This window comes from Ochlerotatus camptorhynchus, unplaced genomic scaffold, assembly GCF_037179485.1.
Source record: "Ochlerotatus camptorhynchus isolate MF236.1 unplaced genomic scaffold, CSIRO-AGI_Acam_v1.1 ptg000209l, whole genome shotgun sequence".
In the NCBI taxonomy this organism is placed as follows: domain Eukaryota; kingdom Metazoa; phylum Arthropoda; class Insecta; order Diptera; family Culicidae; genus Ochlerotatus; species Ochlerotatus camptorhynchus.
Window position 1 is genome coordinate 1,979,009 of NW_027040699.1, and position 19,068 is coordinate 1,998,076.

General features: G+C 41.6%; 1 protein-coding gene across 2 annotated transcripts in view; it reads right to left on the reverse strand.

The window, feature by feature from the left end:
- fwe (Calcium channel fwe) overlaps positions 1-19,068 on the reverse strand; it is a 39,610-nt gene that overhangs the window by 9,616 nt on the left and 10,926 nt on the right. The window contains exons 3-5 of one of the 2 annotated variants that reach the window (XM_065224309.1): positions 10,838-11,045; positions 10,667-10,774; positions 10,320-10,425 (exon numbers count right to left, since the gene is read on the reverse strand). In XM_065224309.1, coding sequence (XP_065080381.1) covers positions 10,320-10,425; positions 10,667-10,774; positions 10,838-11,045 — 422 coding nt within the window. The remainder of the gene's footprint in view (positions 1-10,319; positions 10,426-10,666; positions 10,775-10,837; positions 11,046-19,068) is intronic. The other variant, XM_065224308.1, reaches the window with a different exon arrangement.

Genomic DNA, 19,068 nt, shown 5'->3' on the forward strand with positions numbered 1-19,068 from the left:
TAGTGTGATGTCACATTTTCTGTTGTATTTAAATGTAGTAATGTAGAGATGGTTAAATTTTCCTCACCATACCAGTTGATATTTATGAAACATGGGCAGTTTAAGCGTGGGGACACGCACAGTTCCAATGAGTTTTCCAGAAAAAAATAGAAAATCATTATCGAAGGATATTTCAAAAACAAGAAGTAAACAAATTATTTACCCTTTGTGGAACATTAACATTAATGATCATGCCATGGCAAACAACCAAAAACAGTGCCGTACCGTTTTTGGAAAGCCTCACATGTTTATTTCCTCAATGTTGTGCCCAGAACACAACATTTCATGAAATATCAAGCGTCTAATCCCTAAAGAATGATTGAGTAATAGAGCTTTCGATAAATTTACAGATAGCATAACATGCAAAAATCATATGTTACCAATAATGGGCAGGCACTGCCTTACCACACTTATCTTTTTGAAATCCGAATCTATCGAACGGCCCCAAAAGTTCATACACATAAATTCCAAGAAACACATCAACTTAGTTTGCTTGACAGCATCAGTTTCAACATTTTTTCAATATAACAATCAGGTTGCTATGTGTATTTAAGATATTGAGCAACGTGAGTTACTCAGAGTTACTCAAAATTAACTCCGGTTTTACTCATGATCAGAAGCTGTCTTGCCCCCAGGTAATAAGGTTGAAAAGCTATTTGTTTTGACAGTAAAATTCTCAGGATTCCTAGTTGAACACTCAGTCGGTTAACAACGTCCGGGTCTCAGTCGCGCGGCATCTAGTTTTTTTCGGTGTTTTTTCCGCCCGAGCGGTTTTTTCACCCCCCCATTGGGTGCCCCAAGTGACCAGTGTGTAACAGAGGAAGTGGAATTCCATGGGCCGAGCCCCTTGGAGTTGCCATCCAGCTTTAATCCACCCCGGTAATCCATCCGGTCGTCAAGCCATTTTTTCATCATCGTGCCGACCCACCAACACCAATCATCACCACCAGCAGCAGCAAACGGACCATCTAGCTGCAACGGCTGATAGGTTGTTTACAACCGGCATAAGTATTAGACAATACATTTTGCAAGTCCATTGCCTCCCTATTGTAGTTTAATTTTGCCTCGTGGCGCGTGACTCTGTCTCTCACATGGGTCATAGTAAGACAACTTTTTGCAAGTAGATATAAGTTTTTTTTTTGTTTCGATTTTTTTTTTCTTTTTGATTTGTTCGTACGTCGGGCAAAAAATTTAATTACTAGTAATTAAAATTAATTAATTAGTGAAGGTTTTAATTTTTTTTCCTTCTTAAGTGGTTGCGCACCGCTTTGCGCAACACTTATGGCATCTTCCGATGCCTACGTTACACGAATCAGATACTATGAACCGTCTTCGAAAGGACCATGGGTTGTCTTTTTTCGGCCCAAAAATAAACCTTTGAAAACTCTCGACATAACGAGAGATTTGCTGCGTAAGTATCCGGGAATCTTGGTACACAAAGAAAGATTCAACAAACTGCGTGTAGAAGCACCGACTTATGATGTGGCAAATAAAATTGCTGAACACGAGCTTTTTAGTGTTGAGTATAACATCTACATCCCTTCTCGAGATGTGGAGATAGAAGGCGTGGTCTCCGACGCGAGTCTGACTGTCGAGGACTTGAAACATGCCTCGGGAACTTTTAAAAACTCGACATTCGCTACCGCGCTAGTGAAGATACTGGATGTAAGGCAACTGCATTCAGCATCTTTGCTAGACGGTAAAAAAGTTTATAAACATTCAGACTCGTTCCGGGTGACTTTCGCAGGTTCAGTTCTCCCAAACTTTGTTAAAATTGATGGTGCTTTTTTTCCGGTGCGACTGTTTGTACAGAGGGTATATAATTGTACCAACTGCAAAAGGCTGGGACACTCGGCCAGCCATTGCGGCAACAAAACTCGTTGTGGCAAATGTGGTGAAAACCACAAAGAGGATTCTTGCCACAAAGAATCAGTAAAATGCGCTTACTGTGGCGAGAATCCTCACCCCTTGCAGGAGTGCCCGATGTACAAACAGCACTCCGATAAAGTGCAGCGTTCAATCTCTGGACGCTCCAAGCAGACATATGCTCAAATGTTGAAGGCTGCATCAGCCGTCCAAGATGCAAACCAGTTTTCGGTTTTGTCAGTTGAAGAATCGGACTCTGACTCATCCGATGAAGGTGATTCTACGGTGGTACACGCACCTTCAAAAATGGTAGGTTCCTCAAAAAGAAAATGCCCCTCCCCGAAAGTGCGCCGTAAGAAAACTAAAGTCACCTCCAGACGATTGCCAAATTCCCAGGGTAATGGGGATGAAAAAACAAAACCGAAGGCTCCTGTTGATCCAATCCCTGGATGCAGCAAGAATTTTCCGCCATTGCCCAACAAAGATAAAAAAAATAAAAAAGCTGCTCCTCAAACTTCTCAAAAGAAATCCAAGCCCGAACGAGGTTTGCTAGCTTTTTCGGACATTGTGGAATTCATATTAAACATGTTCAACATACAAGACCCTCTAAGAAGCTTAGTTTCTGCCTTGCTTCCAACGTTAGAATCATATCTTAAGCAATTGACTGTTTCATGGCCCCTCCTTGCATCAATCATATCTTTCGATGGATAATTCGTCGAACGAGGTTGAAGATATGATCACTGTGCTACAGTGGAACTGCCGTAGTCTAGTGCCTAAACTAGACTCGTTCAAATTTTTACTTCACAATTCTGATTGTGATATATTTGCTCTCTGTGAAACATGGCTTTCTTCCGATAAAGAACTCAACTTCCACGATTTTAACATTATACGCCTGGATAGAGACGATTCTTATGGAGGAGTACTTTTAGGGATCAAAAAGTGCTACCCTTTCTACAAAATTTCCCTTTCTGCTCTATCAGGCGTCGAAATCGTCGCTTGCCAAATAAATGTGAAGAACAAAGATCTTTGCATAGCTTCAGTATACGTTCCACCAAGAACCTCCATTAGCCGTAGTCAACTCTGGAATCTAGTTTCGATTCTTCCATCCCCAGTATTAATTCTGGGTGATATGAACTCCCATGGTACTGGGTGGGGCGATCTATATGACGACAATAGAGCGGCTTTTTTTTACGATTTATGTGACGATTTCAATTTGACTATTTTGAACACTGGTGAAGCGACACGTATAGCAAAACCTCCGGCTCGAGAAAGCCGACTCGACCTATCTTTGTGTTCAAGATCGCTATCATTGGATTGTCAGTGGAAGGTTATCAATGATCCCCATGGTAGCGATCATTTGCCAATCATCATTTCAATAAAGTGTGGCCCTCACTCTGCAGAACCATCTCGGGTTCCATTTGATCTTACAAGGAACATCGACTGGCAGAAATATGCAACGGCGGTGACAATCGGTGTCGAATCAATAGATGTGCTTCCACCATTGGAAGAATATCGATTCCTAGCCGATTTGATTTACAAAAGCTCACTGGAAGCACAAAAAAGAAAAGTTCCAAGTGCACCCTTTAAAAGGAGACCAGCCACACCTGGTTGGGACGAAGAATGCACAAAATTGTATGTAGAAAAATCTGATGCTTTCAAAGCTTTTCGTAGACACAAAACCTCCACTTACTTCGAGGAATATTCAAAGCTTGAGACAAAGCTGAAACAATTAATCAAAGCAAAAAAACGCGGTTATTGGCGCAATTTCGTCGAGGGACTCTCACGAGAAACCTCAATGAACACCTTGTGGAGGGTGGCTCGCAACATGCGTAACCGCTCATCTTTCAATGAGAGTGAAGAATACTCCAACCGATGGATATTCGATTTCGCTAAAAAGGTCTGTCCGGACTCAGTTCCAGCACAAAATATTCTTCGAGAAGCGTCTCCTAGCGGCGGCTTTCTGGATAGACCATTCTCAATGCTGGATTTCTCTATGGCTCTTCTTTCATCAAACAACTCCTCACCGGGAAGCGATATGATTAAATTCAATCTTCTGAAAAATCTCCCAGATATCGCTAAAAGACGCTTGCTAGATTTATTCAATTCCTTGCTAGAAAACAACATTATACCGCCTGAATGGAGACAGGTCAAAGTAATAGCCATTAAAAAACCTGGCAAATCAGCGTCTGACCATAACTCATACCGTCCGATTGCTATGCTTTCGTGCATTAGGAAATTGTTGGAGAAAATGATCCTGATCACTGGGTCGAATCAAATAACTTGCTATCAAATACACAATATGGGTTCCGCAAGAGCAAAGGAACAAACGATTGTCTAGCGCTGCTTTCCACAGATATTCAACTGGCCTTTGCACACAAGGAGCAATTGGCTTCAGTATTCTTGGACATTAAGGGGGCTTTTGATTCAGTTTCCATTGAAATTCTGTCAGACAATCTGCACAGATGTGGACTTTCTGGAATTTTAAATAATTTCTTGTACAATTTGTTGTCAGAAAAGCAAATGAACTTTTCTCTTGGAAAACTGACAACTTCCAGAATTAGTTACATGGGCCTGCCCCAAGGCTCATGTCTCAGCCCTCTTCTTTATAACTTTTATGTCAAAGATATCGACAACTGTTTGGCAGAACAATGCACGCTAAGACAACTTGCAGATGACGGTGTGGTTTCCGTAAGAGGTCCACATGCCGTGGACTTGCAAGGACCATTGCAAAATTCCTTAGATAACTTGTCTTCTTGGGCTATGAATCTAGGGATCGAATTCTCGCCGCAGAAAACTGAACTGGTAGTGTTTACTCGAAAGCGGTTCCCAGCCCAAATGCATCTTAATCTTTTGGGCAGAAACATTACTCAATCATTGTCTTTCAAGTACCTTGGGGTCTGGTTTGATTCAAAGTGCACTTGGAATGCCCATATTACGTATTTGAAGCAAAAATGTCAGCAGAGGATCAACTTTCTCCGTTCAATGTGCGGCACATGGTGGGTTGCTCATCCGGGAGACCTCATAACGCTTTATAAAACAACTATTCTCTCTGTTCTAGAGTACGGCTCTTTCTGCTTTCTCTCGGCAAGAAAAAGTCACCTAATAAAATTGGAACGAATTCAATATCGTTGTCTGCGTATTGCTCTAGGCTGTATGCACTCAACGCATAACATGAGTCTCGAGGTTCTGGCAGGAGTAACACCCCTCCAGAACCGTTTCTGGGAGCTCTCTCTCAGAATACTAATCAAATGCGGAGTGACGAACACACTTATAATTGCAAATTTTGAAGAAATTCTTGGGCTGAATTCACAATCTCGATTTATGAGAATCAACCACCACTACATATCGTCGGATATGTGTCTTCCTTGTTATACTCCAGACCGTGCTCACTTCACCATTCGCAGTTCCTCAATTGAATATGATCTGTCCATGAAACAAGTGATTAACGGGATTCCAGATCGACTTCGAACTATTATTATCCCGCGTATTTTTACTGAAAAATACCAACACGTCAATTGCGTAAACAGATATTTTACAGACGGGTCCCGTCTCAATGGATCCACTGGCTTCGGTGTCTTCAATGAAAACTCTAGCGCCTTTCGCAAACTTCAGGAACCTTGTTCCGTTTTTGTTGCTGAGCTGGCAGCAATCAACTTCGCATTGGGGATGATTTCCAACATGCCCGCAGACCATTACTTCATCTTCACGGATAGTCTCAGTTCGATTGATCGAGGTAGGCACTCATCTTATTTCCTTTCAAAGGTAAGGGAGCAGATGTGTGTGCTGGTCGAAAGATCATATATGATTACCTTTGTATGGGTCCCCTCACATTGCTCAATCCCAGGCAATGAGAAGGCGGACTCTCTCGCAAAGGTGGGCGCGCAGGAAGGCGAATTGTATGACAGGCAAATTTCACACGATGAATTTTACCATTTAGTGCGTCAGAGTACCTTTTCGAGTTGGCAAACCGATTGGGACACTGGAAATCTTGGACGGTGGTTACATTCAATTATTCCTAATGTTTCTTCGAGAGCGTGGTTTAAAGGCTTGGGCTTAAGTCGTGACTTCATTCGCGTGATGAGTAGACTTATGTCCAACCACTACTCGCTAGATGCTCATCTCAATAGAATAAACCTCGTGGACAGCAACATCTGTCGGTGTGGAAACGGTTACGATGACATCGAACACGCAGTTTGGCAATGTACGGATAATGACGCCGCCAGAGAGCGACTTTTGAATACCCTCGAGGCCCAAGGAAGACAACCCTATGTTCCTATCAGAGACGTGTTGGCAACCCGTGATCTCTGCTATATGCAGTCCGTTTATGTTTTTCTTCAAATGTCTAGTATAAGAATTTAATTCCTTTTGTCTTTTGTCTCTCTTTATTAGTTTTTGTTTGTCTTGTCCCCCCGTCTCGATGAGTCTCATCGTCGCCCACTGGTCACCCACCATAGCCGGTCGAACTCCGGACGAAGCTAGAACAGCACTACCGTTCATACTGGCGACAACGCTCTGATGAGACAACGAAACCCTACCCCAAGCTCCTCCACTGATCCTATCCTTCGAAAATGTACCCTTCTAACCTCGAGTAAGCCGCGAGTAATCGGCCCAACTCCTACTAGACATAGAATTAAGTGAATTTTGTTACACACAGTGAACAATGAATTATCGGCTCCGTAAAGCTAACGCGATTGAGCCTTCCAAATAAACGAACTAGATAAAAAAAAGACAGTAAAATTCTCGTGATTTATTAAGCATCCTAAACAATGACGCGTACGTAAAGGAGATTGCCGATGGATCATAAAAAAAAGTTAAAGTGGCTTTAATTTGCATGTTAAGAAATGGAATTTTTGAAGATAAGCGGATATTTTTCGACATTGTAACGTAATAGCCTCCACATATTTATTTGTTACAAAGAAAATGAAAATCCAACGTTTTCTTCAAATTGTTTCGTATGTTCTGAACTCAACAACTTTTAGCAAGAACAGGAAAATGAGGGAGCATTATTCTCACTTTCCACTTATAGATGCTCAACAGAGATGATCAGTGAGTGAATGATTTTGCTACTCTCTCCTTGTCATTTAATCTAACTGTCATGGATGGCTTTTATGCAGATGGTCTAGTGAGGTAGAGGTGTTTCCAAGTGATATGATAGTTGACCGTCATTTCTGAGATGTGACGGTTAAGGTACAATAACCGTTATGATAATTCAAAGTGTTTTTTATGTTACTTCATACGCGAAGTTAACGATTTTCAGAGTTGGTTGGAAATGCTAACATGAAGCTTTAGTGTGATGATTTATTAGCTAGAGAATGATCTTTAGAAGAGGGTAGGTGGATAGTTCCGTTAGAGTACGGCAGTATGAAAATTGAATAGAAGTTGAAAATGAGCGAAGGGCCATTAATGCGTCAGTTTTTCAAGATAGACGCACATTTTTGCCTAACCCGTACGATGTACGCGGGGACTTGAAGTATGTCTCCAAGTCCACAGGCAAAAATGTGCGTCCCTCTTTTTGCTCATAAACTGACTGCGGCTGTGGAATAGTTCTAGCGACGTTTTCATCACTACCTAAAGCCCCACGTTGCGAGAGCATTTCCAGTCGATGGTGTGTTATAATGCAGTTCTTCTTTACCCAACTATTGTGTTGTTACTAGGATCATAGGATACGTGAAAAGTACCAAGGGAATCGAATGTTGAGGGTACAATTCCAAAGGAATTCGGAGAATAATTTTAAGAGAATTCCGAGGATAATTCCAAGGGCATATCAAAATAAATTTCTAGAGAATTTTAAGGAAGTCTCAAGGGGTAAGTCAGTCTGCCACATTGTGTTAACACTCACAAAAACACACTTCAACACACTTAAAACACCCACAAACACCATTACGTCACATGATAAGCAAATTTTTTAATCAATTCTGGAACCACTGCAAATACTGTTTACATTCGATTGTTATTTTGTTGTCGGGAAAGAAAAACATTCTGGATCTCGATTGAAATCCAAAGAAAAGGAAATCCGAAACCGGTTAGGATCCACGAAAGTAGCAGGAGGAACAGATGCTAAAAAAGGTAAATGTGTCGCATGAAAATCAAGACAAACGCAACGGAACAGTGTCTCATTGTGTATCATAGGTTCTCACTAGCAGCAACCCAATCACGGCCCCACCAATTAATTGCAAATTGTACCCATTGCTTGGTCCTTGTTCCCGGGTGGCACGTGCCTATTCATCTTCCTCTTGCAGCGGCAGGGCCTGTCTCACTCTGAAAGCCTGCGGTCGTATTAGCTCAATAACCTTAACCTTCCAGTCGGTTTTGCTTTTTCATTAAACAAATAACAGCAAAGGAGTCGCAGAAGGCTCTGTCATTTTCAGCGTTATGTTACGGTTGAGGATATGGTTACCAGAAAGTATATTTTTTCGGTCATCACGATGAAACACCCAGAAACACCTTCCGGCACTCAGAAACACAGTAAGCACAGACACAAGGTGGCAGAGTGACTTACCCCCTGGGAAGTCTCCAAGTAAAATTTTTGAAAAATTTAGAGAACTCTAAGATAATTCTGAACGAAATTTCAAGACAGTTCTAAGATGAATTATTTAGGAATTCTTAAGAAAATTCAAGCAAAGCTTTAAAATTTGTAGAAAATCTCAATCAATTATTTTTTGGATTGATCTGCACACAATACTTGGACTGTTATAAATTTTGTTTTTTTTATGGAATCCAAGAAGAATTTTCAAACTTATTTCAGAAGAATACTGAAAAAAAACTCTGTGATTTTTCAAGTTAAAACATAGACAAATTTTGAAGAATTCAAAAGCAGAACCAAATTTGGTGCAGGAAAAATGCTGCTGTCTTAGTAATGACTATTTTAACCTAGTGATCCCTTCGGCTTCCGGTTTTATACTTAGTTTTAATGTATATCACACAACTGGTAAAATTACCAAAATCCCGGGAAAAATCGGGAAATTTCTAATCGGGATTCACGTCACCATGACTATTTAATTTAAGATTGACAAACATGAGATAAATCTAAAAGTTATGGATCATCTGTGCTACAACACGAAGGGGAGAACGATTAAACCCCATTGTTGGTGGTTAGCGTCCAATAAAATTCCAGGCAATATCTAAAAAAATCTACACAGCTTTGCATTTGAAATAGTTTTTTTCAAAAACGACACATACCTAGGGGTTGTATCGTGATGCGTTGCTCTAGAAGCCTATTTAAAACAGGTGAAGTCGCATTCTTGAAGTCGCAGTGCATACGACTAGAGATTCAAAGCAATACTTTTCGGTCAATCTTCTAAGCAGCCAAACCAAAAACGTTCGCACAAAGCTGGTTGACACGTGATGAAGTGTTTTTCTACGCATACAGTTACTACAACAAACTATGCATGAACCAAAGGACCAGAACCAAAGCATGCATGCAACAATTTTACCACTACAGCAAAAACACTACACCGCTAATAAAAAATCGCCAAAAAGAAGGTCCACCTACATGTATTATTCCTAACAGGCAGTTGAGTAAAACTTGTCTTAGTTATGATATCTTCTTAGATTTGTCGCTAATTTTCAGTGTTCGAATATTCTTCGCTCGCTTTCACTCGTATGTGTATGTGTGTGTATAATGTGCTGTTGGTGTTGTGTCGTTACTGTGATGTTAGGTACGTATGTGTGTGTGTGAATGTATGTGTTAGTGTTAGTGGTCTATTGTTTGCAGTCCGTGTGCGTCGTTCTAGGAGCATTATCAATATCTAACGTGATATTCTAAATTTCTTTCTTACGTTTGTCAATCAATATCGTAGTCAACTGATCGGCGCCAAACTATTTTTTTTTTTGTAATTTTATATTTCCATTTGCGGTCTCTTATGACAGTGTACGTCCGTCTCAATTTCTTACTAATTATGTACTAGTTTTACAATTACAATTACTGTTTACCAAGTTACTTTGGAAATGCTTAACTGTGTTTGTATGTTTCACTTTTTTTTTCATTCTTAACATCGGCTTAACAAGTTATGAAATGTATGCGTGTTGTTTCATTTGTATGAGTTTCATGTTGTGTATGTCTTCACAAAGTCTCCCTCTCCTTGGCGTCAGTTATCAGTTGGATTTTCTGATGATTGTTCGGTCAGTGGGATATTGCTGTGAGCCCTAATTAGAGTTTTTTTTAGCATTCGATAGCGTTTTCTTATTAGTTCCGAAGTCACCTATATCAAAGGGTAAGGTTCGCTGAGAGAGGAGGTGTGGGGTGTACAGAGAGTGTCCGTTTCGGGGGTGTTAGTTGTGTGAGTGTTTTTCTTGTTTTTGGTGAAATTCAAAAATTCGAGCAATAACGCAACGCGATGCTTCTAAACATGATTAGTATGGTATGTTTGCTGAGGGGGATTAGTCTAGCGACTGATTTATGTTGGACGCCATACGTCGGGATCCTCCATCAGGGTCGAATGCTGATCCGTTGACGGTACACCTTGTACCGGGGACATCGCGTTCGGCGAAGCCATCGCAGCCATGTCCTCGCGAGTTCCCCTATTAGAAGGCAGGGTTGAACGCGAGTCGGATTGATTTTTTTTTATTCGACATAACCAATGAGTTTGTTTGTTAGCATGGGTGAGAGCAAAATTCAGACAGTTAGAATATTTGACTCAATGGATATGATACATGGAGAGCGTGGTTAGTATCAAACACCTGGTGAGCTCACACCACTCTGGAGATTATGTTTTGATCTGCTTGATCAACCAAGATACAAGAAGTAGAAACGGGTACTTACTTTTTGCCGAGCGACATCATGCCGTAGATCATTCCAGTTACGAAAATGAGACCACAGCCGAATAAGCTACCCAAGCCGAGGCAAAGGACTACCGGTGGAATTGCGATGCTGCAAATACCAAAACTTTCAATTTCAAAAACAGACAAATGGGACAATCAATTATGCACTCACACGCAGTACAGAGCAGCTCGGTTCCAGTACGGTCGCTGGTCAGCTTTCTCTGCCACCTGTTGGACGTGATCGATGAAGATGAAGCAACATGGTGCCTCTATTGCTAATACCACAAAACCGGCCAGTATTTCCAGGATACCACCGACGAGACAACCGACGTCTCCCAACAGAATACCGATGCAGTTGTACAGACCGAACAGAATAGCAACTGGAAGAAAAAAAAAAAAATAGGGAGCATTATTGGTTGGCACTGGCAAGGTGAGCAAAGTGGCTTATATTGCCAAGTGTAAAACTTGCGGATAACATATCAATATATTGACAAATGGAGGGTAGGGGGGTAGAATTAGAATAGCTTTGTCTAGCAAGTTAAGCTAATCTTTGCGTTTTATTACTCCTATTTCATAATTTCTTGACCGATTTTGATGAAGTAGCTTCTAATCGATCGGGAATCGCTTGTATAGACCAGTCAGCCTTGGCTTAAAACCTTTCAATACTGCCTTCGTAATTTATGAACAGCCCCTACTTATGTGCACATCACATCACAAAAGCATTTTACATTTTGATTTTTTTTCAGTGCGAGAATGCAGTTTTTTTTTAAAGTGAGTATACTGCCGTTATACGCATAACTGTCCCATGTTCTATGCAATCTATATTAAATTCTATAATAGTAAGGTGGGGAAAAAGTTCAACCTTAGTTGCACAAATTAAAATATCTTAAAATTCCACGTATTTGGAATCAACCTAATTCCATACACAATAAAATCGCTCCTTACATTTTGATCGGTGAATTAATTTACGGTACGATAAAAACAAAATAGAAAAAGAAAGTTCAATGGCTCCCCTTTCTGTGCTTGAAAACGAAAACGAAACAGCAGCATATCGATTTTTGTCAGAAATGAATTATCCATTTGAATCGATTGTATACACCAGCATTTTACACTGTGTACTAAAAATTAAATGCTTTTTTCATAAAATATCGAAACTAGGTTGTTCCATCCGTAAGAGACTATGGAGAAATACATTTTCAACGGCTTTGCTTACTGTTTTTGCAGATGGGACTAATATGCTTTAATATACTTACTTGATACTTGATGGGCTACGAATCGCCAGGTTGATTCAACGCCGGACGAAGTACTCTTCTCCATTGGACTCGGTCCTGAGCCAATCGCTTCCAGTCGCCATGAACGTTTAGCGACCTGATGTCCTCCTCAACTGCAAATAGCCAACGTGTCCGAGGTCTACCCCGGAGTCGACGACCTCTACCGGGTTTTCTGCTGAATATAATATTTGCTTGTCGTTCTTCCGGCATCCGCACTACATGCCCAGCCCACCGTAGTCTGCCGTGTTTTATAAGCTTCACTATATCCGTACCGTTATACACTTGGTACAACTCGTGATTCATGCGACGCCGCCAGATGCCATTCTCCTGTTTACCGCCGAGTATTGTTCGCAGCACCTTACGCTCGAAGACACCAAATGCTCTCCGGTCAGACTCTTTTAACGTCCACGATTCGTGGCCGTAGAGGGCTACCGGAAGTATCAGCGTCTTATACAGAGCGAATTTCGTTTTCGTTTGCAGGCTACGGGACTTCAGCTGGCTACGTAATCCGTAAAAGGCCCTGTTTGCAGCTGCAATACGTCTCTTCACCTCGCGGGTAACATCATTTTCGCATGTCACTAGTGTTCCAAGATACACAAATTCTTCCACTACCTCAAATTGTTCACCATCTAACAACACTACACTACCAACACTACTATTGCTCCCACGCTGTCTACCGGCTACCATGTACTTCGTTTTGGTAGAACTTATCGTGAGCCCAATCCTCGCCGTCTCCCTCTTAAAAGGCACAAACGCCTCTTCCACTGCTCTACGGTCAATTCCGATGATATCGATGTCGTCCGCAAAGGCAAGGAGCATGTACGATCGTGTGATGATGGTACCGTTCCTCTGCACACCAGCTCTCCTAATCGCTCCTTCAAGAGCAATGTTGAACAGTAAGTTTGAAAGTGCATCACCCTGCTTCAATCCATCTAAGGTCACGAACGAGGTCGAAATCTCATCTGCAACCCTTACACTTGATTTCGATCCATCTAGCGTTGCGCGAATCAGTCTAATTAGTTTCGCCGGAAAACCATGTTCTAGCATAATCTGCCAAAGCTCATTTCTCTTCACTGAATCGTATGCTGCTTTGAAATCAATAAACAGATGGTGAGTCTGCAAGTTGTACTCCCGGAATTTATCAAGGATTTGACGCAGGGTAAACATTTGATCCGTCGTTGATCGGCCCTCACGAAAACCAGCCTGGTATTCACCGACGAAGGACTCCTCAAGCGGTCTCAATCTGTTAAACAGAACGCGTGACAGTATTTTGTACGCCGAATTCAGAAGAGTTATTCCTCGATAATTGGCGCATTCGAGTCTGTGCCCTTTTTTGAATAATGGGCAAATGAGGCCATCCAACCAGCTAGCAGGCAGTTCTTCGTCCTCCCATATCTTCGTTAGAATACGGTAGATTGCTTGATGCAGCTGCTCACTTCCGTGTTTGAAAAGTTCGGCCGGGAGCTCGTCCTTCCCAGCAGCCTTATTGTTTTTCAGCTCACGTATTGCCTTTTTAACCTCGTCTAGCGTTGGAGGCTCCACAGCTTGATCGTCGTCTGCGATGTTTACTCTGTTCCTCGATACTCCCTCACTCTCTCCATTCAACAATGTCTCAAAATGTTCTTTCCACCTGGCAGCCACCATTGTTTTATCTGTCAGCAAATTCCCCTCAAGGTCATTGCACATGGCGGGAGATGGCGCTGTTTTACTCCGCACACCATTGACAGTCGCGTAGAACCTTCGCATATCGTTCTGTTCCATACTTTCTTGCGCCTCAGCAATCACGCGTTCTTCGTATTGCCTTTTCTTTCTGCGGTGGGTTCGTTTCTCAGCTGCCCTTGCTACCTTGTACCGCTCTCTGTTCAGCCGGGTACCAGACACTAACATCCGGCTTCTGGCAACGTTCTTCTCATCCGTCAATCTCTGGCACTCCTCATCAAACCAGCCATTACGTGGTCGTCTTTGAGCTGTACCTATCACTTCTTGTGCTGTTGTGTTCACCGCTCCGTGGATTGTGTTCCACAGATTGTTGAGGTCCTCGTTCACGTTGATTTCGCTAATCCGCTCATCAAGCTTCTGGCGGTACTCTGCAGCAACACCTTCTACTGACAAGCGATGGATATTGAAACGCATCGATCTCCGGTTCGTTGAATTCGTAACGGTCGATAGACGCGCCCGAATTTTGCAGACAACAAGATAATGATCTGAGTCAATGTTAGGCCCCCTAAAAGTCCTTACATCAATGACATCTGAGAAGTGCCGGCCATCCACCAACATGTGATCGATCTGGGTGCAAGTTTCGCCATTTGGGTGTCTCCAGGTGTGCTTTCGGATATTCTTGCGTGCAAAGTAGGTGCTACTGATGGCCATACCTCTAGCAGCGGCAAAGTTTATCAGTTTCAGGCCGTTATCATTGGTTACTGTATGTAGGCTCTCTGTAACAATGATTGGACGAAAAAAATCTTCCCTCCCGACCTGCGCATTTGCATCTCCGATTACAATCTTCACGTCGTGTTTTGGGCACTCATCATAAGTTTTATCGAGACTGTCATAAAACGCGTCCTTCACGTCATCGGATTTATCGTTGGTTGGCGCATAGATGTTGATCAGGCTGTAGTTGAAGAATTTGCCCCGAATCCTTAATACACAGATGCGGTCGCTTACCGGTCTCCACCGCATAACACGCTTCATCTGCTTCCCGATCACTATGAACCCTACTCCATGTTCTGCCCTATCGCCACCGCTGTGATAGATATTATACTTGAAGGAAGTGTTGGCGATGGGATCCACCGCCCGGAATTCACGTTCTCCGGATCTAGGCCACCGTACTTCCTGAATAGCAGCTACGCTCACATTCACTTTTTGCAGTTCACGAGCCAAAAGGCCCGCTCGTCCAGGTTCATTTAAGGTTCTGACATTCCAAGTACCGAGTTTCCATTCATTGTCCTTATTTCGTTGCCGGGTCGGTTGCCGAAAATTCCGTTCGTTGTTTTCTCTTTCTTCGTTTTTCTGAGTAATGTTGGGGGTTTCAGTATACTACCTTACCGGGGTCGCGATACCTACATCATGTTGGTGGGGCTGCCACCTTAGGTGTAGCTGACGTGATACAGCATTTCTTATTCAGCCGCTCGCTCCGAGACAGACGCTGTTTGAGCCGCACCTCCATGGTGAACAGACGCTCGAGGGTCGCACCTCCTCACTTTGCTATCACCACGATCCGGATCCATGTTTTTATCGTGGTGACATTGCCCAGGCTACGCTACCAGCATCTTTTGCTGGCGGTCTTTGTCATCGGCTGACCCGTGGAAGCGTGAGGTAGGAACTTGTGAGGACCAGAGCTGTTGGGACAACACTCCTTCCAGTTTGTCGACTCACCATTTGTAGCCATTTGTAGCTTTAATATAATATTAGCATAATTGACCGCCCGCAATTGCAACTCCGTTAAGCTGTAATAACACACAGAACCCAACAGATAGTGCTCAGTGTGTGAACTAAAAACTGGTAATCTCAAAATTAACAATAGACAATACCATCACAGACAAACAGACATAACACTCGCAAGCTGTTCATCGAACAAGCATTTAACGGTCAATTTAAAAGTATCGTAGTTGGTTGTATCGCCACCTGTGGCGCGCATAGTCAATTCCCTTGCGTTTGACGTTTACATACTACCACCATCTGTTACGCTGTACTGCCCACCACAGTGTGCTCAACAGATGGCGGTAATGTTTTAGCGACAATGTTTTACAGTGAGAAATAGTCAATGTGTTATGTCTGTTTGTCTGTGATACCAACCGGTCCGCACTCATGCCATGCCAATACAAGCATTAACTTCTCCAGAGGATCGTCACCCATCGTTTCAAACATGTGCTGCACTCTCATTGGTGGAAAAATCACAGCACAGCGAACAAAAAATAATCGATTAGTGGTTAATCGAGTAATTCAAAAATGATTTTGGTGTGATTGTTTTGATAAAAAAGAGCGCAAAATTTCATCTCTACCGACGGGGGCAGCACAACCACAAAATAACCTTGCATACGAGGGGTATTCATTGGATGAAAGGGACCGTGAAAGAGGACACTAAAATCGAAAGTTTTTCTTTCGACTGTTTCATCTTAGTATTCTTCTTTGATGATATCATTGCAGCAAATCTCGATTAGACATTTCCAGGAATTTTGGAAATTTCCCAAGGGGTAAGTCACTCAGCACATTGTGCCGAAATTAGATTCGGCACAGCTTGGGCACATCCATCGGCACACCTTCGGCATACCTTCAGCACACCTTCGGCACAATTTCGTAGGCATTAGATTGTTTATTTTTTTATTTTTTTTTATTTGGTTTCAAGCTGGAGCTGCGTGACAGCTTAGTTTTCAAGACTTGACCCATTTGAATATATTTTGCTTCTATCTTTGACAATACAGCAGAAGGACTAGCCTATGTTGGCAGCTTGAACACCGACAAACCGACATGAAACTAAAACTTAACTCTTGATCGAGAATCCATAACGGAGGATTCAAATGTGCAGCGATCCCATCTGTCAAAACCATAGAAATTCTAGATAAAAATAATTTGCCCGGAATAGATTAGACACGAACCAACTCATACATTTAGTATGTGTGTTCGTGGCTAGGATACACATTTTTCGCGAACACGACGGCAGATGTCAGTTTTGTGCTTTGATCAGAAATTTGATAATACTTTGTATGATCATTCATGACGGTTTGTCGGTGACTTGAACACTGGATACCGTGTGTATTGTTTCAAGATAGTTATAGAAAAAATGCTGTGACGTGTGCGCGTACATACATCCGTGTAGTAAACCGATTGAATAAGTAAATCCGTTTTGAACGAAATATCTAAATTATGTAAGTTATGAAAACCGCGCGAATTCCGAAAGCCGTGCGAGACAACCATAGCGAGAAAAAGGCTTATTATCATTTAAAGAGTGCCACCAAAATAAATGTGATAGCCTATGTTGGCAAGGTGATTAATTTTGGTTTCCTCCGTAGATATTCTACTTATTTACTACGGAGCTTTGTATCAAATTAGTTAATTTAAAGAACGTATCAATTATTTCAAGATTTCGCGACCGTACCGAACAAATTCTATACAACATAAGCTCAAAAGCGTTTGACAAGCTCTTCCCAATTGCGTATCACTTCTGCGTAAGCTCCGTAGACGTAGGCGCGTTGATTCCGACAGCCGCGAAAAGTTAAACATGCATCAATACCACATAAGGAAAGATCGATTTTACAGTCACGTAGGGTTTAGCTCATAGATTAACATTGACTGCTGTTTACAAATGTAAGTACTTGAACACTAAGAAATAAGTTAACTCAGATGCTTTAACCGCATATATCAGAAATCTATTGAAATCGCGTATTGAGAGAATAATATAGGAATCGAGTACAATAAACTCAGGGGGAAACAATACCTACAAAAAATTTAAAGTTATTAATTGTAAGAGATGAACTAGCCTATGGCTAAAAATCTCTTAAATAAAGATAAAAAAAGTTATTAATCGTCAAATACCTCTGATTTTACTTATTTCCTAAACTATTCCTCTTCTTGTTAATTTGCTAAATGCTATTGGTTTGCTTGCGTTTTCTTATTGAAGTTCAAGACTAAATAGGAACTTTAAAGGTTAGTTGCCTTCCTAAGCGGACCCTCCGCATCCTAGTTCTTTTGTTAATCTACCTTACTTAGACTTTCTCAATTTTCTTATTTAAGTTCGTTTGATGATTATGATATCTCATTAGCCTAATTTAATAAATAATTGAAATCTCTAATTCACCTAAGCAATCATAACCCATGCTTTATTAAGTACCTGCACTTGTGCTTGTAATCTAAATTAAACGTGTTTCAAGTACTTTTGATTTTGACCTATACCTATTTATTATATCTTAGTTCGACCCAAGTGACACCTTCAAGTGACTGAAATGCTTCACTTTGAAGTTAGTTTCCTAGCTGATTTTTAAATTATATAGGGTATATGCTCCAACTATGCTCACACGCTTCCACTATGTCGCACCACAAAAATACGTATGAGTATGTCACAATAGAAGCACGTCCATTGGCGTAACTAATTGGGGGTGCCAGGGGGACCAGGCCCCCTCCAGAATTTTTGGTGTTTGTTTTTAACTCACCGGTATTTTGTCAAGCTTGTTAAGTTCAATGCTACTATTTAACAGTGATTAACTGACATAATCCCAAGCCATCGAAACTTCCTCAAAGTACCAAGGCTGCAAAATGCGTGGCTGGTCCTCAGCAATGCGATGACCCATGGTTATTATTCAGCCACGAATCAAAAGATATGACTATCTAATTTTATTTTGAATAGATAGAAACCCAATTGGACCTGTAGTTGGCCAGCCGGAACGGAAAAAAAAACCCGGAAAAGTCCCGAGCAAAATGCGTGTCGATTCATGTTGACATGACTGGTTCTCGGCAATTTGGTTACCACATCTTAAAATTGAGCCACTACATGAAAGGTATGACTATCTACTTTCAAACGGAACAGACAAGAAATCGATTGGAGTTGTGGGTGGCCAATCCGAACGATGAAACCCGTGAAAGGTGGCTCTGTGGAAATTCAGATTCACCGGAAAAATGGTCAATTCCTGAAAGAAGACCTAGAGATCCGCGATTTTTTCCTAAATTGCAAACAATTATGAGCATAGAGGAAATATAACATCACCAAATCTATTTTGCAACCAAGTCAGTGGCTAGAAAACGGTTCTCTGGATATCCGGAATCACCGGGAAATTAGTCAATTCCAGAGAGTAGACCTTGAGATCCGCGATTTTTTTTTAAATTGCACATAATCATTAGCATAAAAGAAATACGACATCAACATATCGATTCTGCTACCGAGTGGCCAGAATAGGGCCTCTGAATATCCGGAATAACCGGGAAAATAGTCAATTCTTGAAAGTAGACCTGGAGATCCGTGCTTTTTTAGAAAATGTGAAGAACCCTTAGTTGAGAATATATATCTCAGTGACATATTGATTTGGCCCCCCGGTGGCCATTATATGCCCTTCTGGGTATCCAGATTCACCAGGAAAATGGTCAATTCTTAAAAGTAGTCCTAGAGATTCGCGAGTTTTTCTAAATTGCATACAATCATGAG